The sequence below is a fragment of the Curcuma longa genome, chromosome 13, assembly GCF_044706935.1.
Source record: "Curcuma longa cultivar G26 ecotype Majalengka, Jawa Barat chromosome 13, ITB_CL_G26_1.1, whole genome shotgun sequence".
Lineage (NCBI taxonomy): Eukaryota > Viridiplantae > Streptophyta > Magnoliopsida > Zingiberales > Zingiberaceae > Curcuma > Curcuma longa.
In genome coordinates, this window is record NC_133873.1 from 5179376 (window position 1) to 5207215 (window position 27840).

General features: G+C 37.4%; 3 protein-coding genes across 3 annotated transcripts in view; all 3 read left to right on the top strand.

Moving 5' to 3' along the window:
• Window positions 1–340: 340 nt before the first annotated feature.
• Window positions 341–1636, top strand: LOC141843931 (protein ETHYLENE-INSENSITIVE 3-like 1a). The gene has a single exon (XM_074731949.1). The coding sequence runs from the start codon at window positions 341–343 to the stop codon at window positions 1634–1636; it is 1296 nt and encodes a 431-aa protein (XP_074588050.1).
• A 5570-nt stretch (window positions 1637–7206) lies between these two features.
• The window catches only part of LOC141844036 (protein MICRORCHIDIA 6-like), a 52444-nt gene continuing 31810 nt past the window's right edge, over window positions 7207–27840 (top strand). The window contains exons 1-5 of the mRNA XM_074732022.1: window positions 7207–7330; window positions 7631–7734; window positions 7922–8269; window positions 15170–15244; window positions 15345–15379. Coding sequence (XP_074588123.1) covers window positions 7930–8269; window positions 15170–15244; window positions 15345–15379 — 450 coding nt within the window. The 5' untranslated portion in view covers window positions 7207–7330; window positions 7631–7734; window positions 7922–7929. The remainder of the gene's footprint in view (window positions 7331–7630; window positions 7735–7921; window positions 8270–15169; window positions 15245–15344; window positions 15380–27840) is intronic.
• On the top strand, window positions 25074–26965 carry LOC141844037 (pentatricopeptide repeat-containing protein At1g08070, chloroplastic-like). The gene has a single exon (XM_074732024.1). It carries the CDS (start codon window positions 25074–25076, stop codon window positions 26676–26678), a length of 1605 nt encoding a protein of 534 aa, XP_074588125.1. The 3' UTR covers window positions 26679–26965.

Here is a 27840-nt window from a genome sequence, read left to right on the forward strand (position 1 = left end):
TCTTTGTTGTCGTAAGATGCCCATGCAACTTTCATTCGTCTCTACTACTCCATAATATACACAATATTTTTATCTTTTTTTCCTATTTAAAAATTAATATATCTATTTTCCTAAGCTGAGAAAAATAAGTTGAACTGTATAGTTTTGAGGGTACGATAGTCAATTTGGTTTAGCTTCCTTATATAGTAAAATTTCGCGTATCAATCAATAGATCACGAGAAGATTTATTGTAGATTTCCTACCAAATAAAGTAAGTCTCCCGACATACGCATGTGTACATAAACAAGATCAACATCCCAAATATCGCTAAATAGAGTGTTTCTGTTGCAGATCCAGTAGAATGAACGCTGCGAATGTCGCCTTCGATCCATGGACAGAGGTCGAAGGTCTTCTCGGCGCTCCGCCGTCGAGCAGCTTCGATGTCGCTTCGCCGCAAGTGATTGACTGGAAAAACGCCGATGAGGCCGCAATTGAAGAACTCCGACTGAGCATTTGGGACAACATCGTCTCCCTCAAGCACCTCGAGGATCGCCGAGGGTACAAGGAGCTTCGGCGAAATCGCGCCGCCCTGATCGATCATGCGCAGACGCAGTCGCAGCGCAAGAGGCTGGCGCGCAGTCAGGGAAGGATTTTGGAGAGCTTGACGGCGCTGATGGAGGAGGGCGTTATCGAGGGGTTTGTCTTCGGTCTCGTGCCCTGCAACGGCGAGGCCGTCGGCGGCGCCTCCGCCAACCTCCGCGCCTGGTGGAAGGACGCCGTCCGCTTCGACCGCGACGGCCCTGCGGCGATGGCCGCGCACTGCGCGGAGGCGCGGAGCCAGCTGGTCATGGCTGACTTCTCTATCCCCGCCGCCTTGGCGGAGCTGCAGGACGGCATTTTGAGCTCGCTCATCTCGGCCTTGATGCCCATCTGCGAGCCGCCGCAGCGCAAGTTCCCGCTCAGGAAGGGCAACCCGCCGCCGTGGTGGCCCGCCGCGGAGGAGGAGGAGGAGGAGGACTGGTCTCGTCCGCCCTACAAGAAACCGCACGACCTCAAGAAGTCGTGGAAGGTGAGCGTCCTGATTGCGATCCTCAGGCACCTGATGCCCGACGTCGACAGGATCCAGCACTCCGTCGAGCGCAGCGTGTGCCTGCAAGACAAGATCACCGCCAAGGAGGTTGAAATTCTCGACGCCGTTCTGGCGCACGAGCTCAAGAGCCATTTCAGGAGCAGCAGGGCCAGGGAAGGCCCAAGACAAATTCCGCCGTTCTTCCTCGACGGATGGAGCAGCGTGAAGAAGAACGCTGCCATCGGCGTGAATTTGTTGCAAGAAAGCTTCAATCTGCAACGGCAACCTGTACTACCATTTCGTCTGCAGCCTGCTATCGAGGAGGGGATGAACCCTACTAACCAGTCACTGCTGGAAAGGAGGAGCACTGATGCTGTTGCAGAAAGCAATTTACTTTGGTCTGAGCTGTTCCCCGCTGGGAAGAACAACCAATTCTTCGAGCCTGTTCTTGAGCAGGATGATGCAGCAGGCTCTACTGCGGATAACTTCTTGATCATGAGTCGACTGGATGGATTGCCTGCTACTCGAGCGTTGGAAAATTTCTCCAAGTTTGAGGAATATGACTGGTCCAAAGAGTTTGCAGACTAAGGGACTGACTGTCTGTTTATCAACTTTAGAGCTTGATACTTGTTGTTTTAGGGCGATTAGATACCCTTGTTTTAAATTATCAAGAACAGAGAGGGGGAAAATGTTTGTTTCAGGTACTTAGAATCCTTCTTGCTTCAGGATAATGAAAATTTATGAGGAAGAACTGATATTTTCATTAGCTACTGGTTGATTTGTACTTGTTCCCAAGTGACAACAATTACAATGTATTTTGTTATCTTTTTAAGGAAAAACATCATTATAAGTTAATTTCATGAATATATTATGCCTTATATTCAAATTATATAAGCATTAACCATATCATATGAACGTGTGTGAGCAAGTGTAATTTTGATGATAATGCACTGAAACAATTAGATTGTAAATAAAATGACTAACAATTGTAATTGTACATTATAAATTCATTATTCTTTATTTATGATCTTGTTAAGTTTATGTTACTAGCTAGTATATTGTAATAGTTATGCTATTGAAAGGTCGGAAATATTGGTTTTAAGATAAGACTAGTATATATTATATTTCTACTATGTGATAGTAATAGTCAGTGTCACATCTAGACACATTGATGTTTAGACGACAAGCAAGTATGTGTGTTTGTTGAAGTGCAATTCACTAAATATGACTCATCATGAAAATCTATTTCGAATGTCATTTAGTGTCTATAAGCGGTCTCATGTAAACAGGTTTAATTCATCTTTAGACTTGAAGTTACTACTCATCACGTAAGAAGATCAACACACTACGGATGTGGGTTTAACCCTTGAAAATGTTATATATACACTTATTGTTGGATATGTTACTAGTGTAAATGTCGGGTGCAATTGATTTCGGGTCAATATCAACTAAATTGATCAAGTTTGAGTTGACTCAAGTCTATAGACGTAGGTTGAACATGTGAAAATATTATATATACACTTATTGTTAGATATGTTACTAGTGTAATATATTGGTGCAATCGACTTCAGGTCCAAGTTGACCAAGTTCAAGTTGATTTGAGTCTTAGACGTAGGTTGAACCTAGAAAATGTTATATATACACTTATTGTTGGATATGTTAGGGCAATTGACTTCAAATCAAAATTAGAGAGTTTTGATATTTGACCAATACGGTATTTGATCAAGATGGTAAAGTGAGATGTCAAGTAGGTCACGATTGACTAGATATTTGATGATGTTGAAAGTCTAACGTGAAATAGTAAAGGAGGTCAAATTTGGACTTCGATGAACTACAAAAATCCATAGGAATTAGAATGAGTCCAATCAAAACTCTCTAGTCCATCAATTGAGTTTGATCGAAATTCATTGATGGATCTAAGAAATTTAAATTTTTAAAAAATTGACATATAATGGAAGAAGGTAGCGTGTAGAAGGTAGATATGGTGAAAAGCCCGAGCCTGAGTCTCTTACAAGAAATTATGGACTTGCGCTAATTGATAAAAGTTTGAAACGTTTTAAACTTTTTGAACAATGTTGAAAATAGTTTATGATAATAACGAAGGACACATTTGGACCATTGGATATTGTAAAAACCTACAAGAGTTAAAATGAGTTTGAACAGAGTTCTTTTGGTTCATCAATGTGTTTTAGTTAAAATCCATCGATGGATCTAGACGATTTTGATTTATGAAAACTTACTATGTGATAAAAGTGTTGAGTGTATATGAGGTATATATAGTATACAATCTTAATTTTGAAATCCGTATATTAGTTTTTAAAGATTAACACTACTGTAATATTGATTTTCTAAAAATAACACAATATATTATATATTCTTCTCACTCATAGTTATTTAGAGCGAATACTATTAAATTAATATAAATCTTAGAATTTTATGATCAACTATGAATTTTAATGAAAATATTTAATAAAATAATTAAAAATTTATTTTATTATTTTATGTTAATTTATTTCATTTTTCATTCTTTTGTAATTAGATATAAATAGAAAAATATTTTTATTTTTTTTATTAATCTTCTTTTTAATTAATATTTTAAAATTAGAAATAAAAAAATAAATTTAGAGGATTATTTTGAATTTACTGATTAAATAAAAAAATAAATTTGAATCATCAACATATCTTTTATAGATGAAAGTTTTTGATAATATAACTAAGTTTTTATTTTTTTTTATCTTGATCTCAGTACACTAGAAAAGAAGGGAGACGAGATGATTATATACATTCGAATCATAAAATTAATTTTTTTATAAATTATGATTTAGATGCTTTAGAAAACAACATAATGGATGAATTATTGACCGGGAGTATAATGGAAAATATGTTCGCCCTTTTCTTAATTTAGATCAATTGCCGAATGATTAACTAATTGTAGGAAAAGTTGATTATATTCATTAGATTAGACGATTCTCAAATTTATACGAAAAAAAAATAAATCATGAAATTAATTTTGTCACCGACCATCAAATGATTAGCAGGTACGAGCGAATTTTTTTTTTTAGAGGGCACCGAATGTTCAACTAAACTCTTTTGACGCGTGGTCAACTTGATATTTCTGAAAACTTTCCTTAAAGCTCCACGTTTCAGATTCACAATCTGGATGCACCCCGCCTTGCGTGCGGTTTGGTGCATACTCATTTCGTCAATCTGAGGCGGGCGAGCGCGCGTTGTTGGTGAGATCGATGAGGCAAGACGAGGGGAGTGGTTTCTCCTGTTAATATTCCATTCTTCTTTCCCTCTACAGTCTTGGGCGGAAGCGGCCCTCGTTCGAAGTGCCGCAGGCTAGGTATTTCTTCTTGGCCTCTCCCTTTTTGTTGTTTTAGTTGCTTTCAGTTAGAGTCTTTCCCAAGATTTCGTCTTGGCTTTCTTTCTGTTTTGGATCGGACATTGTGGTGGTGGATGCCGGCCGCGTCTATTTGGATAACCACACTTTCGCCTTCGCTCTTTGATTAGGGTTTCTCCCTATGTGGTCGACCCCTTCCACCCGTTCCTCCTCCTCGTGCTCCTTTGTCTCGCCGTTGCTGCACACTTTCGCCTTCCCTCATTGATTAGGGTTTCTCCCTCTGCGGTCGACCCCCTCCAACCGTTCCTCCTCCTCGTGCTTACATTAATTGTATTCCCATGTGGTCTTTCTGTGGAAAAATGTATCAAAGCTTTGAGATTTTTTTTTCTCCGTCAAGAAAAGGGAAAATGAATTGTTTTGAGTTGTTTTTAGTGGAAGCAAACTATTTCGAGTTGTTTTTAGTGGAAGCAAGCTCCAGCATTTGCTCAAACCATTGAGAACATGACCCGAGACTTTGATTTTGGAGTAAAGAAAAACAAAAGTCCCCGGAACCTATGCGAGTCTTTTGAATGTTATTGCTTCTAGCTTTTTCACCAATCTCACTTGTTGAAATCTAAGCTTGAAAGTAGAGTTTTGCTCATAATTAAAAAAAGTTCCAAAACCTTTATGCTGTGTCTATTGACTTAACTGAAGGAATTGAAATCAATGGAAAACTGCAAATACAAATCCTAATGCTTGTCACAGAGTCTTATGCTTGTCCTTAAACAATCCTTTATTTACACATTAGCAACTTATTGAAAAAAATACAAATTCCAATGTCCCGTTTCCTTTCTTTTCTTTCCCCTCCTCAAAAAGAAACACAACATTAGCATTTTTTCCCCTTGCTTCTACTAATTAAATTAATTGGTTTGCCCCATCGGATGTCCACAATTGGTGGTTTAATGACTCCTCTGGCTATGATGTGTTCATGTTCCGGTCAAGGAGTAGCTAGAAAACATATTGTGGCTAGAGGAGGTACCGGATGTAGAACAACAGATGTAAGGTTCTCCCTGTTAATCAAAGCCTTTAGAAGCCTATGAAGTTTGTTATTGTTTGATTTAGATGTGGATTTGCATGAGAGAAATTGTTTACTTTTGCCATGTAGCTTGATGTTAAAATAGTGAATTTTGAATGGTCGGATGAACAATGGGATCAAATCCTGGTTGTCACATGTGCAAATACCTATTAGTCAACTAGCTTTTATGTAAGTTATTACCATTTGTTTGAGCTCAGTTTAATTGTTTAATATCCCTCATGTTTGATCAATCGTTACTTGTTGTGTGGGTCATTCAACTAGTCTTTATTTAAATTTTAATAAGTGACCATGATGATGATGCCTATCTTTATTTATGTTTATATAGAATATGGAGTTCTTACCTAATCAAATTGTGGACAACCCATTTTTGACTTATTGTATTTATCTATTAAGAGTATATGGATGTTTGAAGGGCTATTTATGGGGATTGCTAGTCATCAAGTTTCTCAAATCTTTAGTTTTCTCTAGAGTACTATTATGCTGGTCGAACAATGTCTGTTGAATCAATTGTGCTTATTGTAATATTTCAGTTGTATATTGGGTCAAGTCATGGCTACAATTTTTTTTAGAACTTAGTTGGATTTTAGATTTTATAGTATATATGAAATATAGGAAATCTAATTGTCTAAGATTTGGAATATGGAATCTAAGAACACTTACAGGTAAAATAATAGAGGTAGTAGATACGATGATTAGGAGAAGAATTAATATTTTTATGTGTACAAGAGATAAATTAAGTAGGAGAGAAGGCAAAGATGATAGAGAATTCAGGCTTTAAGTTATGGTACATAGGAAAGAGTAAAATAAGAAATGGAGTAAATATTGTTGTCGATAGGTCACTAAAGAATGAAGTAGTGGTAGTAGTTAAAAGAGGGATATGATTATAGCTCTCAAGAAAATGGTGGCGAAAGAAACTATTAATGTAATTAGCATATATGCACCTTAAGTAGGATTAGATGATCACACCAAATCTGGATTTTAGGATGACCTAGATGAGGCATTACAAAACATTCTACTAACCGAAATAATTTTAATAGGAGGAGATCTAAATGGACATATAGGAGTGAAAAATGAGGAATATGATAGGGTGCATGAGAGTTATGAGTTTGGAACAAAAAATGTAGAAGGAAAAATTATATTGGATTTTGCGATAGCATATGACTTTATACTATGTAATACATTTTCTAAGAAAAGAGAATAACACTTGGTCACATTCAAAAGTGGGAATAATAAATCTCAAATTGATTTTATTATGGTTAGGAAGAAGGTTATAAAAATTTATAAAGATTGCAAGGTTATCCTTAGAGAAAACTAATTACCCAATATAGGTTAGTAGTTTTTATATACGCCTCAAGCATTGTATTAATAAAAGGAAAATATGCACGACTTCTAGAATTAAGTGGTGGAAGTTAAAGGATGAGAAGCAAAATATATTTAAGGAGAGGGTAGGAGTATTATGAGAACTATACGGCGACTTGAATATAACATGGATAAAATGATATCAAAGTTGAAAATAGTTGTCAAGTGTGTATTCGTCGAGTCCCTAAAAAACTTATTATGAAGTCCTTAGACAGTTGATATGGTTAGTTTTAGACAAGAAAGGATAATTATAAATTATAATATCTACATGATAAGGTCTATTTATGACACATTTTGCAGAGAGATTCTACAAGGTGATTCAAACTTTCATGTTGTTTTTTGCTTTTTTGTTAATTTTTTAAAACTGTTTTGCAGGGCTTGGGCTTGAGTTTCATGTGGATTAGGATAGTGGATCGTACAGTCCATTAGGCTGAAGGGAGCTTATTTAATCATAATCACTCTTGCAATCAAAGGCAGAGATAGTGCTAGAATATTTTCTGAATGGGTGCGTGATGCTTTTATAAATCTTAAATATATAAAAAGATAAAATGCATGATTTTTTTATCAAATCTTCTGCAAAAAGTTATTCACATATTTTACAATTATCAATATTTGTATGATTTCTGGTGCGAAATACACGAGTACAACATATTCAAAAGCCTTTTTTATATTTTTTCGAATGACCTATATATAAATCATCCATCTAAAATTTAACTAGGGTCAGGCCTGACCTGTTTGATGTAGCTCCATTTTTGGCCACTGGGTTGTCAAATTTTAAGCTAAATGCTTCGGTGCTCCTCTGCAGGTGGGTGACAAGGTCTATTTCACTTGTGATGACTTGGCTCTAGCTGACTATTATCGTGGGGTGGAGGTCCAGAGACTTCTTTCCAATTCTCTCTTGCACAGCAAGTGGTGTGATTTTCCTTTATTCAGTGATCTGCTTTTATCTTCTTGTTTCCTGTGAATCAAAGAATTCAGGGTTTCTATGTTTGTCCTACATAACCTGCAAGTTTTTTTTTTTTTTTTTTCATTTAATGGTCTTTGGAGGATTTTTTTTTGTTGGTTTATGCTCATTTGATGTCTGTTGCAACTGCAGTCCTCAGGATGAGCTATACAAACTTCATCGACTTGTCCAGTGATGAAGAATCTGAGCAAGCAGATTTTGAAGATGTTAAACCTATTTTTCCTTCACAAATTAGTCATGGTAAAAGTGGGTGTTCCACAGTAAATGATCAGTCACTTCATAGAGGTGTCTCTTTAAAGCAAGAACTTGAGGAAAGCAGAAGTTCTACTAGTGGTTCCAGCGTAACAGATCAAGGGGGTCCTTCAGCTAATATGATTTCTCTGAACTTTGCCTCACCATCTTCTCATGGTCCTCTATGTCGACAATTCTGGAAATCTGGTGACTATGAAGTTGGACAAGCTATTTCTTCCACATCTGAAAGTAATCTTTTACCTATTATTGTTTGTGATTTAAAAATTGCTCTCCAAGGATTCTTGTAATGCTCTAATAATTGGTTTCTGGCTGGTAATTGTTGACAGTGATCCTCTTGCTATTTCTTTTGAGTAACTTGCTTTTACATGTAGTGGAGATGTAGGCTTATACATACACACTCATAATTTTGAGTCCACAATCTGTGGCACACTATCAATGCAACTAAACTCATTTACTTTCAGAACACCCTCAAGCTGGAGTTCCATATCTTCCATGCTAAGTTTGTCACTCATAAACATAATCAAGCTTCATGGAGTAGCTTAGCCAAAATGTGGACTTGTTTTTAGTAATTGATAGAAAGTAATATTAATCATTCTGATAAAATAAAAGATGCTTGTAACAATAATAGGCCATGTGGAGCATGACATGATTTTCATATGATTGTAGTTTTAGGTTAAGGGTTAGCTTTAAGTCATCATCTCTTTTACATTTGCATTAGATGAATTATCCAATTGTATTTTAGATAAATACATCCTTAAGCTAGAGCTTTATATCTACCATGCTAAGTTTGTCACTCAAAAATATAAATCAAGCTTCCTAGAGTGGCTTGACAAAACTATAGATTGTTGTAAGTAGATTACTTGAAAGGAATATTTAGTAATTATATTGATGGGATAAAGATATGTGATAATCTTATTTATTTGTGCTAGAGTTGCATTGGGGTGTAAGTAACATATGAATTTTCTCAGTTATACATTTGCATTAAGGATAAGCTCCAAGTCATTTTCCTTTCACATTAAAGTTAGATGAACTATCCAATCATATCCAAGATAAAGCTCTTACTAGTTATTTTAAGACATTATTTTGTTAATTGATGAGAGTGTAATTAGCTTAGTTTGAAATTTAAATTGTGTAGAGAAAACTTTAGCATTAAAAGGTTTTAAGATATTAGGAAAAGCCTAGTTGAGATTAAGTCTAAAAGAAATTTATGACACAATGTATCACATGCTTTTGTTCTGGTGGATGATATGGTGATCTGTTAAATCCGTGTTAGGCGACCTACATTTATCTTTTATCTTGTATTTATGTTTGATCTTATTCTAGTATGACTAGTCTATATCCAATTGTTGTAATATAACGGCGAACAATTATCACCCATTGAAAAGTTAGAAATCTCACTTAGAGAAAAGAAATTAAAAATTGTATTTGCGGGAAAACATGACTTTGTAACTATATATAGGTTGAAAATATTTCAAAAATTATGGGATAGGATAGCGTAACTGATTTTAATAAAAATTTATTTAATTTTTTAATGTCTATGTGGGAAAGTTTGTTTGAGTATTTAGGAATTTGATTAGAAAGATTGTTATTTTATGTAGAATAAGTAGTAATTTTATGAAGTATAGGTCATGTTATTAATATTTAAAAAGGGGTTAACATCCCATGTATTAAACAAATTTTAAGCTAATACAATTTTCAATTGTAAACATGCTATCAAAGTTGAAATTTGGTAATTCAATCTTATTACTAGCTCATCCATGAGTCATTCGCACTTTGATATATGGTTTGGTTCCTTGTCTCCTTATTCTTTCCTTACAAATAAGTTAACTCTTTCCTTTTTCATTCTTTAATATTCTATATTTATTCCAAATGTGACCCCTCTCTTTGTTTTCATGTCCTCTTAATCTTATTTTCCTTTACCCCTAGTTTTTCCACTCTAGTTTTGCTAAAATCATTTTGTTATCATTCCCTTGTCTTACTTGTGCTTGGACTCTTTTTGTTATCACCTCTTAACTCTAAAACTATATATATATATATATATATATCCTTTTGATTAGCATGTAAAAATAAAAAAATACAAAAAAATGTCTCAAATTTAATCTCTATTTTCAATCGGAGAAATACTCCTTGCTATATAAATCTCTTCCTTACCAATAAATATGCTATCTTTTTTACCCATCAAGCTTATTAATTATAACTATTTGCTTTAGGAAGCACAGATTCTCTCATTGTTTCATATCCATGATAACTTCTTTTAATTTTTTATTGTCTTTATATTTCTTATCTTCTTTTTCTTTGTTTTTGATTTTCTATTCTTAGTAGTTATCTTTATATTCTTTCTTTCCACCATTTTCATCTTTTAAAATTTCATTTCTTTTATTCTTTCTTTGTTCTTTTTTCCTTTCCTTTTCTATTCTTTTTTTTTCATTTCTGTGTGATGCTTTCAATCGAAACTCTAATACAACAAATCTCATAATTCACATTCTTCTCATCCCCTTCTCTCCTTATCATCATGAATTCTTTCCTCCATTGCATCCTCTACACCTATTACCATCTTTGCCTTTCATTGCTTTGTTATACCACCATCATTAGTTCTCTAATCCAAGATTTTTTACTTTGCTCAATCCTCATTGTCTCTTTTACTAGTCTTCATAATTGGATTTCTTTTACCTAGATTTTCCCCCTTTTGTTTGTCCTTCATTGCTGTTTTTCTTTTATCGGCCTTCTAGTTGGATTTTTCTCTTTTACTCAACTTTCATTGTTGATTTTTTCTTTTAAGAACTGCTTTTACTAGTCTTCATAGTTCAATTCCCTTTTTGCTTGACTTTCATTGTTAATTTTTCTTTTTACTATATTTTCTCTTTTGCTCAACCTTCATTGTTGATATTTTGTTTTACCGGCCTTTATAGCTGGATTTTCCCTTTTGTTCGGCCTTTATTGTCGATTCTTTTTTTTTCTTTTATTACCTTTCATAGTTGAATTTCTTTTACTAGACTTCAGAGTTCATAGCCTCATAATTGTATTTTTCCTTTTTGCCTGACTTTCAATTTTGATTTTTTTATTTTACTAGCTTTTGTAGCTGGATTTTCTATTTTGCTCAACCTTCATTGTCGATTTTTTTCTTTTAGCACCTTTCATACCTGGATTTTTTCCTTTTGTTCAATTTTTATAGCTTGATTTCTTTTGCTTTTTTGTTGTATTTTTTTGTCGCTTGGTCTTTATTGCCATTTTTTTTTTCTTTTACCAGCCTTCATAGCTAATTTTTTGCTGTCACTCAACCTTCATTGTTGATGTTTCCTTATTACCTCCCTTTATAGCTAGAATTTTTTTACGAGCTTTCACAACTCAACAATTGCGGTTAATAACATAGTCAATAATTTTAATTCAATTTATGATCGTTCAAACTTGTCTATGTCATTAATTTTAAAATTTATTTAAACTTCATTTTTTTTATATATTTTAAAATTAGGTAAAAGTGTTTAGTTTGTTTGAATAGAGTTTTTATTGGGAGAATTAGAGTTTTGATCAAGAGAATTAGAGTTTTGATTGAGATAATTAGAGTTTTATATAAATAAATTGAGTCGTTATTTCATGAACAAAAAGTCTTGCATTAATGTATTGAGTTCATACTGTTGAAAATTGTATTAACTAAAACTTGTCAAATACATGGAATCCTAAATTGATAATATGACTTATTCTTCATAAATGATAGATTTTTCTAATAAAATCCCAAAACAATAGTTTTCTAAAAGGACTTATTAAAAAAGTTAAAGACTTATTAAAAAGCTAGACAAGACTTTTGTGAAAACTAGTTACACTATTATATCCTAGAATTTATGGAATATTTTAGTCTATATACGATTACAAAATTACCCTGTATCTAGTGAGCTACTTAACCCTTTAGTAACATAAGAGGTACAAATTAACTAGCTGTCTAGTCTCCTTGATGTTGACTGGATTGTGAGTTATGCTAATTGTGGACTTATTATCATAATAAAGTTTTATTGGGTCGTCCCACTTGAGCTTCAAGTCTTCTAAGATAATTTTTCACCAAAGTAGTTCAGACACACATTGAGTCATTACTTGGAATTCTTCCTTTGCATTAGACCATGCTACCACATGCTCTTTCTTACTCCTCCATGTCTTTTAAATAGAATACCGTGTTCTTTTGGGGTATCATATTATTTGGTGAGCAACCAATGATACATTTCCTTTCTGTTATGACATTTTGCACTACCATTCTAAGTCTAAGATTTAGATCTATCGGAGTATTTGCTGCGTTGCATGTTGTCTTGTCTAGGAGATCTATAACTTATTTCTGTTGAAACATTAAACATATTTTTGTTGGGAGATAAAGATGTCTTGGAGTGACTAACATCATTTCTTGTCACAATTATATCATCGACATATACTAAGAGCATTGTGACTCCACTTAAAGAAGAGTGTTTAATAAATAATGTGTAATCCCCTTTGCTTTGTCTATAGCCCATCACAATCATATCTCTCACAAATCATGCTCGTGGTGATTGCTTAAGTTTATATAAGGTTTTCATATAGAGATTCCAAATTATTTCAATATCTTGGTGGGTTGGATTTTTAGGATGGAGGGTTGATGGAGATGTTTTGCATAGGATACAAGTAGGATCATTGAAATGAAGGAAATCGTTATTCTTTGTGATCGTAAGGTACCTCTAAAGCTTAAAGGGAAGTCTTACATTACAAAACGATAGTTAGACCTTTTACATCATAGGATATGAATCGAGCACACGAGCAGAAGATGAAAGTCGTAGAGATGAAAATGTTAAAGTAGATGTGCGGATATATAAGGATAGATAGAATAGGAAATGAGAACATTACTGTGAAAGTTAGGGTTGTGTTTACTAAGGGAAAACTCTAGATGACACATTTAAGATGATATGAGTATGTACTTAGGCGATTGGTACATGGCTTAGTTAGCAATGTGAGATCATGACAAATGCACACATTAATTAAGAAAGAGGGAGATCAAAGAAAATTTGGTTAGTAACGATAAAACAAGATAAAATTTATTTAAATATAAATATAAATGAGGATATAATAGGGGATCGAGTCCCAATGCAAATGAGGATCCATATAGCTGACCACAGTTAGTGGGATACAGACTTGGTTGTTGTTGTTATTGGTGGTGGTGGGTTAGATTTTTAGACTTGCACTAGTTCAGGAACAATCATCTTCTTTAGTCTCTCTTGTCAAGTCTCACATTCTCAATGACATTTAGATACTGACTGACAACGGAAGTAATGACAAGTCAAGAAAGAAATACCCTCATCCTCTGGTATGAAATTCTCTCTCTGAAGATAACGTGCAATAAAGTAAGACGCTTGTTCATTGAGAGTAATGTCCACGAAGACATATAACTTATTTAATGAAGGATGATAACACTTGTTCTATTTTTGAGTTGAGGAATAACTTAAATATCCAAGTGACAATATTACATATAGTGTGCATGATTGGATAGAATGTTAAGAGTGTTTCCATTGGACTCTTGAACTCTAAAATTTTGAAAGGCAAATGATTTATAAGGTTATCAATGAGAGACCTCGTCCTCTTGATTAGCTATAAAAGCTGGTAACGGGAAACCCTGCTAAGGTTACCAATAAGATGAGCTCAATTTGGTTAACTAGGTATTCCTTAGAGATGCATTTACTAGCTACTTTATTTGCTTTCTTAATGACATTTTTAGAGGGTGCATTTGATTTGTTCTTTGAGTTTGGTTGACCTCTAACAATCAAGGTGGAAGAAGGTTTTTCTTTTGTTTTGGTCTCGGATACTGTATTGCTATAAGTCATCCATTGGCTTCCTATGATGATGTCAAAGTATTTGGTGCTATTGGATAATTTTTTTTAAGGCTTTCTTCAACCCTCTCACTTGCAATTTTAGGTTTCCATTTTCAACCTTAAGCTTCAACACGAGATTAATTATTCCTTTTCACATGGAGGTGAACTAACTCAGGCCTTAAGTATTTTTATTTTCCTTCGTATTGGGATTGCTCTTATCCTCATTCTTGTTCACTGAATTGGTTAGACTATCAATAGTAAGCAGTTCATCTACAAGAGAAGTGAACACGCACATTATTGTTTTTGCATGATGCTCCCTTTTTGCTAGTGCTAGACTCATTGCTTATTGTCATCACTTGATCATCAATTGCCAACAAGCTTCATGAGCTCCCTATGCATTCTCGAGCCTGTGACTACCTGCACATTATATAAGCAATATCAACTCCTAAAATAGCCCTAACTTTAATCATATTGTCAACATTAAATAATGTACTTAACTCCAACCACAAGGAAGTATTGTTTTCCCAAGAATGACATGCTCCAATCCATGCCAAAGCATGCAAATACTAGACTTGGGTCCACAATGCTAATTGCCAGACTAATATCGAAGTTGTCACTTGAATAAATATTAAACCTTGGAAGGATTGAGGTCAGTCTAGTCCAGAGTTGGGTGTCTGGCCAGATTGAGAACAGGCCAATGTGGACGTGTTGCTACAAGTAGGATGTTGAAACAATTTGATTGGGCTGATCTAATCTTCCCTCTTCTTCTTCCCCAATAATCTCCTGCTTCTCTTCTTCTTATTGTGTCCTCCTTCCTCTCTCCCTTCTTCCTGCACCACTTCCTTCCACTTCCCCCTTTTCCCCATGCTGGTTAGAATGCCCTTGTCCTTGTAGCTGAGTGGAAAAGATAACTTCAATGTTGCTCCCATATTGCTGTTGCCTTTAGTGGTGGAGCCAGTTACTTTCTCCGTCATGGAGCAGACATAAGGAACTTGTGATCTGCCTGGGGGAGTTACTGAATTGTATATCGGTTTGCTTATCAATTTTGTCAGTCCTTTAACATCTTCTTGTATCAACATCATCTGTTTTGGGCAGCATAGTCTAGACATCAGACCACGACATCAAAAGTTGAGCTATTTTGAGCCTTTTTTTGTATCTTTGTGATGAGACTTACCTTTTTGTTACATTTTCAGCAATTTGATACGGTAGATAAGGGTTTAAATTTTACTTTTGTTTCCCATAATTATATGATGTTGGTTGGTTTACAAAAGCAAGTTTGCATTATCTGTGCTTAGTTTTTCTACTTGAGCAGATGGTAGAAATCGCTTGCGCATCCATCCAAAATTCCTCCATTCAAATGCAACTTCACACAAATGGGCTTTTGGTGGTATGTGTTCCATTTAAATATTAGCTGGCTTTTTCTTTTTTGGTTTTATTACTTTATAGAGACTGTTGGCTGTACTATCTTTTTAATTAATTTGTTGCAGCTATTGCAGAATTACTTGACAATGCAGTTGATGAGGTATGCTCTTATTGATACCTATCTACTTACTATGTGCGGATACTCAATATTTACTAGCTTGAATTTTTTTTTCTCCTTTTTTCTGAGATTTTGAAATAAGTTATCTTTTAAACTTTACAATGTTTATCATGCAATTCTCAGTTATACCAACACTACTATGATTTGACATTCTCAACCTATAGGCACAAAACGGAGCGACATTAGTTACCGTAGAAAAATTCATAAATTCACATGATGGAAGTCATGCTTTGCTTATTCAAGGTAATTGAACATGTGTTAGTTGTGCTTACATGCTTATGAACTTGTGCTTCAAATTGGTACTGATAATGACAAGTTGTGTATGATGAGCAAGATGATGGAGGAGGAATGGATCCAGAATCTCTGCGTCGGTGTATGAGCTTTGGTTTTTCAGATAAACAATCAGGACTCTCGATTGGCCAATGTACATGCATTTTTTACTTGTGCTTCTGGTTTTTGCTTATTTCCATTATGACTGATAATGATACATAAATTTAACTCAAGATGGAAATGGTTTCAAGACAAGTACCATGCGGCTTGGTGCAGATGTAATTGTATTTAGCCGTTCCAAGAAGGAAAGGTGAAATTTTCTACTTAACATCTTACTCATCCTCTTTTAAAGAATTGTTTCTAGTTTTTTGATATTGAAGTCTGTTTCATAGATTCATGATATGTAATTGTTGTGTAGATGCAGAAAAGCTTGGTCTTTTAGATTTGAGTCTGATTATTCTATCTAGTATGTGTATGGTCTTTTTTTTTTTTTCTCTCTCTCCATTCGAATAAAGGTTTCACAAATTCTACAATTTTGTGTGTTCACTAGAAACTGGTACATTTGGTTGCTGATGCAGTTGCATATGCAGCTTCACTTCACTGTGTGCATTTAACTTATGTAAGAACACAATCTTAATGTTCACTTAGTTCAGTCATAGATACTAATTTATTATTTTGTTTTATATTATCTTAACTAGCTGAGAAATGACACATAGGCTATATTTAATTTGATTTAAATATGGAGAATTAACCAAATGAGAAGCTAGGATTTTCCGTAATTGAAAGGGCTCCGCAAGTGGATCATTACTTTATGGAAATCTTGTCTCTCTACTCAAGATTGGTGTTCTGGTTTTAGACAGTGTAATTATACTAGGATCAGACTTGAGATGAGATTTAGTTGTAAAAGTTACAATATCTGATAAGTTATCTCAAAGATTAGTATTCATTGTACCTCAATATATAACAATGTATCAATACAAGGTTTTTACTAGAATATTTGTCCTATTAAGTTCTTAACTATTTAATTTACGTTTTGTATAAAATACAACTAACCTTAAATAATTGCATATTCACTGTTAGATGATTCGGTAGGTTCTTTCATGTTTCCTACCTTGATTGCTATTAAAAATATGTATGATATTGCACCTCAAATTAAAATGAGCAAATGGGCAAAAAAAATAAAATGATCAACTGTGGCATTTGGGTTGATTTGAATATCTTTAAAATTGGACCTAATTATAACTATCATAAGTAGAGGGACTACCTCTGTATGATATATTCGTTTGCCCGCAAACTTCTATATGGTACTAGAGTCATCATGCTGACATTGATCTTCCAACACCTTCAGTGCTGATTTCCTAGCATGTTCATAAGCCAACATCAATTTTTTAGCTGCTTGCAACTTGTGTATCCTTCATGCCCAACACTCCTAATGTGATTGTTTGGAGTTGATCTCATTCGCTTGCGACCTCCATCTATGTGTGTGGGAGATCTCTAATCTCCAAGTCTGTGCTGTTTGCGACCTGCATATTTGCATTCATGTGAGATCTTATATAAGTTTGCATGCAGCTCACAGCTTGTGCATCCAGATGCTGCTTGCATATATTGCACTATCACTTGCACTTGGTTGCTAACTTGCATCATGAAATTTCTGCATACCCTTTGCCTGCACCACATTGTCATTGCTCCCACTCTGCTCATTGTTTTATCTGACAATCCTAGCTACTGTCTTCAGACCGAATTCATAACTCCCATGTCACTGATCTTCAAGAGATTTGCTGAATCTTCTTTTCAAGAGTTAGATTTGCATTCCAAGTAGTGATGCATCATAATAGTTCCTTTTCCTTCTTTGAGATCCAGCGGCTCTGTGTCCTTCTTGCTTAATCAACTCGGTGAGCTGTTGACCTAGTCTTGACATTGTTCTAACAACCTGCTAAACTCTTGCAGGTGAATCAGGCAAACTGTTATCCTGTTTGGAAAGAAACTTTCTTGGTCGCCCCCTGCATTCTTTTTGTTCCTCCATTTGGCAGCAACTTCAGCAAGGAAAGACATCCTGTGTAGGCCCTTGGTTTTAATTTATGTGACTTCTCTATAAGAAGAAACAATTTTGAGTCTGAATACTCATTGTTTGGTTAACAAGGGAAGCAAACAACTACTTGTTCTTGTTAGGTTCGGTCTGGTGCGTTGCGTGTGTTTACTCATTTCTCAAATGTGCGCAGCGAAAGAAAAAATAAATAATTACAATTAATTATTACAACACTCGCAACACACGTATGCATGATACAACAGGTACATCACATAACTGAAAATTAAAATTTTACAAAATAACAATTATTCTAGGTATACTTGACAGATGACGTTGAGCGGGAATGAGATTGACATCAATCGAGCGGTTCTATCGAAGCTCCGCTGCTACCGATGATCCACGCCAGGCTTTCGTCTAGACGGCTTCCAAACTCACGAGTCGCATCACTGTCTTCGGTACTAGCTGACTATCGGCAATGGTCGATACGAGGGAAAACCTTAATATCGAAAACATGCAACAACATTTGTCGCGATCATTTTTTGGGGCTTTGTAACTAACGCCGATAATCATATTTCTGGTGTAGTTTTCGGTGGTCAACCTTTGACCGTCGATAAAGGGGCAAATGATTGGAACCTTTCCGACAAAGATGGATTGTTCTTTGTAGTTTCGTAAGCTTCCAACAACAAACCCGACTGCAACCCAGTAACAACTCCAGCAGCGACTCCGACGTTCCGACAGCAACTCCGGCTGTGTACGCCATGCTCCGGTGGCTTCAGAAGCCTCCAGCTCCGGGAGATGCTTCACGGGGATAAAGGCAACGCCTTACTTTTCCCTCTTCTTCGGTCGTAATCCAACGAGTGAAGTCGACGAGCGATCTGGAGCCCTATGTTCCAACCAACGGCGACAATTGCTGCAGTGGGGAGAAGGCTATCGCGGGAAGAAGAGGCGGCGCCCAATGCCGACTAGGGTTTTCACCAATTGGGAAGAAGACGGCTGGTAGAAACCGCGATGAGGTTCAGCGAATAGTCACACACAGGAGAAGCTTCACGAGCCTCCGATTCTTCCGATTGAGAAAGATCAGCTGTCGGAAGACCAAACACGATCGTGAAGGGATCGGCCAGAGAAGATCACGATTCCGGGGAGGAGAAAACACGGTTAGGTATTTTTCCTCCACCCCGTCGGTCATCGTCGCTCGGGAGAGCCTGGTGTTGGAGACGGCGCACGATCGGGGGGACGCGATCAACAGGGGAAATCGCGATTTCCTGTGCTCTTCTTCTCATGCAGCTCGATTGCTTACTGTGGCTGGAGGAGGCGGCGACACAAAATATGATACTTTATTTCATAAATGTTTATATACAAAAGAGCTAGTCTTTTTAGTATACTTCCTAATATTAGATTTGAAAAGTGTCTTAAGACAATCGCCTTACGGTTATACTATTTATGAGATAAATAACAATTCACTATTTGAGTGCACATTTTCTATGTGTTTAATTGGATCTTAAACTCAAATACTGAATGTCCGCAATATGATTCATAGCATGAGAGAATTTGTGATTGGATCACAACTCGTGAGCATCTCTACATGTGCAATTATGAATGTATTGAAATTATCCCTAGTCGAGGAATTGATAAGCACGGACGTCATCAATTTTGTCGAGACTAGCGCGTTTGAACTGCTTGGTTAGCCAGACAACTGATCTCACTGTTAAAGACATTGGATGTTGAGAGTTAAACGTGGATGTTGATTAAAGGTAACCAGTTCATTGAAGTGACCTGCTTTGAGACTTCATATGGTTCGATATATATATATATATATATGTCAATGAAGATCTCAGTGCAGCTTAAGTGCGAGTTTCCTTTGACTTGCGGTATTCAAGTCACCTTAGTCACGGAGGCTTATACTTTGACATCTTAAGCAAGCATCTCCGAGGAGGTGTGGACTCGAGATGATTGGATATAAGACGAAGTGCCCGAAGGTGTTTGAATAGCCCACAGAGGATTCATTGCTCCTTGGAAAAGGAAACGTATACCTTACGGTCACTTGTCAGGATTGTTACTAAAAGTCTTTGACCAAAGAATTACATGTCAAGAGTACGGTACTCTTGGATACATATACAAGTAACTTGAATCCACAGGACAAGAAAATAGATTAGGCTAGGTGTGACATAGTCAGCCTAGTGGGGACCGACACATAGACCATGTCCTGAACCATGCGGGTATAAGACGATGAAAGGAACGATGCACATTTAATTGAAGCTGTTGAAGGGTTTAGAATTGTTCTGGAATCAATCGTTGATTTTTTGATCAATTGGGGATCATGATATACTACTAGGTGTCACTCATGATCGTTCCGTAATTAATGGTTAATTACGAACGGCCAACATAACCGGAAACATATTAGGTCACACGCACTACAAGTTCTTCAAAGGACTTAAAACAAGTTTGAGAATTAGATTCTCGGACGAGAGAAATAAAATCTGATTGGACCAGACAAAGGACAAATTGATGGAACTCATCTTGCAAAGACGAAACGAATGAAACTGATTTCATTTAAATCAGAGACCGTTTGGTTGTTGAAACAAATGATTCAATTTTGAATCGAATTGAACCAACTTGGTTTGGTTCACGATGGAAGAGGTTTTGGCAAAACGGAAGAGATGAGAAGCTTCATCTTGTGAAGACAAATCGAATAAAACTGATTTGGATCAAATCGAAATTCGTTTGATTAATGACCGAACGAACCAAATTGAATCTGGTTCGCTACACTAATATAATTTGGTTCAACACGTTTCATCCGGTTTAATTGGTCCGGTTCACCCCGCCTGCCCTTAAACCCACTGTAGCTTCCCCTTTTAAGCATCGCGCGATTTGGGGTCCTGTAGCTCTCCTTTGCACGCGCAAAACAGAGGAAGGTCTTCCCCTTCCTCTCAAACGGGCGGCGCTGGAGAAGAAGAGCGCAGGGAGAGAAGAAGATGGTGTGGGGAAAACCCTAAACGAAGGGAATCCTAGCCACTATTTCTTAGTCTTCTCCTCTTCCTCTTCTGCTGATCGCCGCCGACGGGGTTGATATGCGCCCTGTTCTTCACCGAGAACAGAGGCGTTGTCGCGGAGTCTTCCTTCGCTCGTCCACCGTCGGCCAAGCTCTCCCGGCCGCATGATCGTCGCTGGTTCGCGTGAGGAGAAGGAAGCCGCATAGTAGTTCGCCGGCCTGAACCCTAAACGCGATCGTCGGCCTCTTCTTCTCATCCTCTCTGATTTGCAGCAGTCCTCTATTGCTGTTCGTGTGGGAGAGGATGAATGCCGGAGCTCTAGTTGTTCTCTGCCCGATCATCTTCTCCCCGAAGCAAAGCAAGCCGGCTACCTCCCTTGGAAGGGATTACCGGAATCCCTAGTCAATTGACCCGCGTGATGGAGACTAGCTGCTGCCTCTGTTCGCTGTCCAAGGCTGGATCCTTTGCCGGAGAAGAGATGCTGCCGGATTGTTTTATTTCAGCCAAGTGGGAGAGGAGGAGTAGATTTTATCTTTTGGTTTTTCTTATTGCGGATTGATTTGTGAAATTGCTGCTGGAATAATAGTTAAATATTGTTGTTAACCACCGGTGTATTCTTTGTTGTTGAAAATCGTTTTCAACTACCGAAGAAGTCATGCACGAGTTAACTATTGGAAGTTAGTGAAACTTTCGGATAATTATTTCATCAACGTCAGAAATGTTTCGATTATTGTCCATTATCGGTGGTCAATGATTGATCATCGAAACTACATTGAGAATACGATTCTCGGTGATAGTTGGAAAGTCCCGAAACGATCGCAACAAATGTTATTGCGTGGTTTCCGAAATAAGGTTTCTCTCGATTCGATCATCAGCTAATACCGAAGACGATGATGTGACTCGTGGCTTCCGAAGCCATCCAGACGAGAGCTTCGCGTGAATCACCAGTAGAGGCAGAACTTTGACGAGGACCGCTCGATTGATACCAACACCACTCAACGCCATCGCGAGGTACGCATTTAGAATAATTTAATGTTCTGCAAATTTTAAATTTCTGTCATGCCTTGTATATGTTATTTCCTATTTTGCATACGTGTGTTGTTGTAATAATTAGCTGTAATTATCTGTATATTTCCGCTGTGCACATTTACGAAACATGTAAACACGCGCATTACACCGGGATGATCCCAATATAGAGGTCATGATGGACGTTTATTTCCCAAGACACAATGACAGGACCGGTGAAACGATCATGCACAGATTGCTCTCGGCGAACTGATTACACCCAAAGGCTATCACCAAAGAGGGGAAGTAGAGGAAAGGGAAGGCAGAGATCGAGAACACTTAGCCTGTGGTCTCCCATCGCTTCCTCTTTTATAACATTTCTCCCATTAATCTCCAATTAATGGTGTAATTAATGGATTAATGGTTTGATTTGAAACGGCTGTAATAACACTTAGTCATTTCAATGCTAGGTAATTAACTCGTCCGTTTACAAAAAATGGAACGGGATGCAAAATGTTGGTTGATCTGCTTGGGCAAATTATGCCCTAACCGGTCATACATTCGACGCGCGTAGGTCATGCTCGCACACGAGTCGCATTGCGGTTAGTGCAATTCGGACCCTGGATTTGCACCCCCTGTGCACCCACGCATGAGAGAGAGCCTCTTCCCATGCATTTGTTTACAACATCAATGCTTGTGATACATTATAAACCAACCAAGTTGCTCATCATCTACTAATGTGGGATTAAACTCCTCCATATGAGGATCTTCTCCATCCTTCCATTTCTTTGTTTCCATTCATATTTCTAATAATTCACAGTCTCCCGGACTGCTATTCCAAAATTTACAATTCATTAGGTGTATCGCTTCCCGAATAGGTACTTTTATATCTTTTCATTTTGAAAAATTTTTGAAGGCGAAGAAATCTCTTACAATCATGGAGATTACGATAATACTTTATTGAATCTCTTATAAATGAAATTCAATACACAATTATAAAAATGTTATCAACAATTTGAGATTTAGAGTTCGACATTGGTTGTCGAAAAGAATTAGAAGAAATTGAATGTTGAGACTCTACCATCGAGCCCTCTTTTATAAAACTTTATCGATTGACCGAATACTTTTTCGATTGATTGATAAAGATATAATCGCGTCAAATCAGCACTTGAATTCCCCTTTTTCGATCAAAGCACTGTTCCACCTTCCCGTCTAAATTCATTAGCAGATTGGATAAAATCTCACTCGATCTATTTTTTTCAATTGTCTGATCATCTAAAATAGTTGATTGATCCCCAACTTTACTTTCAGGTCAGATCGCATCTCGCTCGATTCACTTTTTAGGTTGTCGGATCCATGAAAATCGCCTGACTAATCCTGATCTTTCTTTCCGGAGTTGAATTATATATCGTTTGATCTTATCTTGAGTTGTCGATCAAATCTCCTTGTTTGTTTGTCTCAGCCATCCGATTGACTAGAAGCACCACTAGGTCGACTGAAATTTCATTTCCTGCAAAATAGAATTAGCACAATAGAAATAATAGTCCTGCGAAATAGAGTTAGCAAACGGTACAAATATGATCATGCATGCTCTATTATTTTGACAATAAGAAATCTGATCTCGATTTAATTTGAAATCTATGTTGGTCTCTTAGTTAGATCAATATCTAACTCAAAGGACTACCCTTGCATTCTATTAAGTGTATTCTATCAAATGTCTGGTTCATTAACTCATCTAAACTTTTTCTATCTATCTGGTCCTCCTAATCCACTAACACTTTGTTGCATAAAGTTCGATCTTCCTAATCCCTTAGGATTTTGCTGTCTAATGTTCAATCCTCCTAATCCATTAAGATTTTTCTTGTCAAGTGACATACACACTTAACACCCGCATCAGATCCATAGATTATCTAGTACTACTTGTACCATCAGCCACGCAATAGAGGCAGAAGTTGAAGTTTTGCCAACAAACTAGTCTTAGATGCACCCCTGCAATAAGCTAATCCCGATACTCTTCTGCAACGGTGGAATCCGTCACCTTAGCGGCCTTACAAGATCGGCCCCACGACCATTTGTGAGGCGGTAAATCGGGAAACTGCAGTTGATCACGACGCAGAAGGGTATTGTCTAACTTCGCTAGGATTCGAACCCTAATCCCGATACTCCCTTCTAGGCTTCCGAAAGTCAAATACTTGATAGACGAGTCTTACGTGCCTTCTTCTCTTTACAACTCACCAATGTAGGAAAGGACAGATTTTTTAAAGTCGATTTGCAATTCAATGTACTGAGAAAATGAAGCCAACAACACTCACAATTCTAAATGGAAATATTGGCATTTGCCTTTGAGAAGAGAAGAGAAGAGCATCGTCCGCAAATTGCAAAACCTAGAATTCTTTTTGCAATCCCCACATGCATTTAGACCACCTCCCTTATCAATTTTTAGCCAATATACGATCTTTGCTATCCAAGTAGCAAGAAGACATTGGCCCTCAAAATATCATCCAAAACATATCGACTAATATTATCAAAATATCCGCTTTGGCATATTCAAGTATATATATGGTCAAAACTATCTCTTCCTTGTTCCCCTTCCACTAATTTAGAATTTTACTTGCACACATAAGGAATTGTGGATACGATCATGAGATTATGGGTTTTATGGCTTTGAAACCTAGTTAGAGGAGGATTAAATAACATGCAATAAATTTAAGAAGTTTGATGCATTTGAATGTGCTAGAGCCGTGATTCGAGGTGAACTCAAAGGCGAGGAAGATCGGATAGCATGGAGCAAGCTCGAGGTGCTTGGGGAGCTTGATGCAATCAATGGAACTAAGTCATTAGCTTGATGCATCATGAGAGTACGAGTAGGAATAGATTAGCTAATTACTTAGTTTGAAGTCTTTAACTATTGGATTGTTAGTCTCAAGTTATTGTTTGTGAGTTATCATTGTCCTTGGACTCTGTGTAGTCTTATAACGAGATAGATAAACCAAGTGAAGAAAAGTTCGAATAATAAAATATTAGAGATTCAAATTAATTGACTAGAAGTTGAGAAGTCTACTCAATTGGCAACATAATTATTAGTAAACTAATGACCACAAAATAGAGCAATTGGTGATCTTCTTATACACTCACTTAATTAGAGATGACTTCATAAAAATATTCGTAATACTCCTTTAATTAAGGGGTTAGGTAAGATGAAAAGCTTAACTCACACTTAAACATCCAAAAATTGGATGGTAAAAGGTTTATCTCAACACCTTTCGCCAGATCCAACAAACGAACGGTCAGGATTATATAAAAATCTGATCATGACCATTAACTATTAAGGTAAGGTAGCACGCGACGCGATTCCTTCACACGTGCGCGCGCTGTTCGTGTTCTTATGGCCGCGGAAGTCTCCTCCCTTGGCCATGCTCTACAACTCCATGCTCTGATCCTCAAGACCGGCGGCGACCACCTCCATCCCCACTCCTCCCTCGCCTTCTCCCACTCCGGTCGCTCCTCTGCCATCGCCAATTCCGTCGTCCGATGTTACGCTCGGTCCGACCCCACCCCGGATCCCTTCGCTCTCACATTCGTCCTCTCGTCCTGCGCCCGCCTCCGTGCCGCCTCCGAGGGCCGCCAGCTCCATGCCCTATCCCTCAAGCGCGGCTTCTCCTCCAACCGTCGCGTCCAGAACTCACTCATCCACATGTACGCTGCCTGCGGCTTCCTCGACCATGCCGCCGAGGTGTTCGACAGGGTGTCCGAGAGAGACGTCGTCTCTTGGACCTCCATGATCAACGGAGCGGTCGAGGCGAACCGACCGCTTCGCGCGCTCCACTTGTTCGACTCCATGCAGAGACATGGAGTCGAGCCAAATGATGCGACGATCGTAGCTGTGCTCCGAGCCTGTGCGGAAGCAGGAGCTCTGGGCCTCGGCCGTCGGGTGCATGAGATGGCTGTACAGGCAAGGCTCGATTCTAAGCCTAAGGTCGCAACGTCCCTGATAGACATGTACACCAAATGTGGCTGCATTGCCAGTGCCGAGAGGCTGTTTGAGCAAATGCCAAACAAGGATCTGTTCGCATGGACAGCCATGATTTTTGGCCTTGCAAATCATGGGAGGTGCGAGGATGCTCTGAGACTGTTTTACCAGGTGGTGGAAGATGGAGTGAGGCCTAATGATAGGACGATAACAGCTGTGCTCAGCGCTTGTCGTAATGCTGGAAAGGTTGCAGAGGGATACCGTATCTATAATTACATGCACCGCTATGAGTTGAGGCCAAGGATTCAGCATTATGGGTGCATGGTTGATCTACTTGCCCGGGCTGGGCATTTGGATGAAGCAGAAGGATTTCTTCGAAGGATACCAATAGAACCTGATGGTATCATGTGGAGGACTCTGATCTGGGCCTCAAAGTTACATGGAAAATTCGACCATGCTGAGCGTTTGATGAATGAATGGAAGGTGCTTGAAAAGAATTCCACTGAAAGTGAAAATTTTGTGCTGATCGGCAACATGTATGCATCTATTGGGAAGTGGGAGGACAAGGCAAATGTTAGGGAGTTAATGCTTGCCAATAGAATTAACAAAGTCCCTGGTTGTAGTAGGATAGAAGTTAATGGCATAGTCCATGAGTTTGAGGCTGGTGATAGTGGGCACCCCGAAGCAAAGAGGATATATGAGAAAATTAACGAGATGGCAGAGAAACTAAGGTTAGAAGGTTACACTCCGAAAGCATCAGAGGTGTTGCTTGATATGGAAGATGATGAAAAAATTCTACAACTGCATCATCATAGTGAGAGACTCGCAGTGGCATTTGGGCTGATCAGCACTAACCCAGGGGAGAAAATCCTGGTCGTCAAGAACTTAAGGTCTTGTGAGGATTGCCACACTGCAATGAAGCTTATATCTAAGGTCTATAATCGAGAAATAACCATTAGGGATAGAATCAGGTTCCACCACTTTGTCAATGGTTCTTGTTCTTGCAAGGATTACTGGTAAAAAGAATTGTATGCTTCAATGAAATTTCACATCCACAGTGGATAAATGGGTGGCTAGACTATAACTCAGTTGACTGAGAGCTAAAAGATTATGAAATAAGAACCTTTTCAGCTTTTGTAGGTTCTGCAATATCCTGAAAATTAGTTTTCAATCCCCTACGGCACAGTATAACTGTTTTTTTTCTCTGATGCACTCTGCTGTATTGAAATTGTCTAATGTATACAATCTGCCTAGATCATGAAATAATTTTCCATCATTAAGAGTATTCCAGATCACGATGCCATGAAATTGGGTTCCATATCAGATCTCTGCAATTTCACATTTATGAGCATCACTTGGCATATTTTGGTTTCCTCAATTATTAGCAATTATTTGTACTACACTAACATAAACAGTTCTTATTCTAGAATACTATGCAAATCTTAGCTTCTAGCCTAACAGTTCATACAAACACTAGAACCGTGATGGCCTGAAAATTCTCTAGCATGAGTGCCTAGTTGGGAGGTGAACCTTTTAAAGATATGCTTCTCATTCCACAATTCTGTAAAGGAAGCATATCCAGTTGCATTCTTATTTGTGTACCTTCAGCAAATGATTACATGATTCATAGGTAATGTGCCAATAATTTCTGAAGTTCTAACTTAGAGACGCCAAACTTACATCACTAGTTGGGTTGCCAAACACATTAACCCCTTATAAAAGCTATGACAAGATGATCATCAATTATTTGTGCTGGTATCATATTTATTGGCCGGGACCATTTTAATTTTTTATAATAACCTCCATCTAACTTAAGACGCATCATTGCATTAATTAGTCTATCTTTTTGTTCCTTTGATGTTTATTCTAATGAATTGACAACCATAACCGCTACTGCTTCCACTTCAAAGTTCAAAACTAATCATTAAACTTTTTAAATAAGCAAGTTGCAAGTGATTTGTGATATTATTCCTCATTCATCAACTGTTGTGTTCTTTTTCTGAATTTGCATTGCTAACAAAGCTCCTCAAGATAGTTATCATCTTCCATATTACAATATCTTAAATCGATCTTTATTTTGATCCAATGATCAACCATTTACTTATGGAGTCACATCCCTTTGGTTTGGTGTTCAAACTTATAATAGCTAGCAAAAATCTTCACTCTGCTATACCCATGTTTT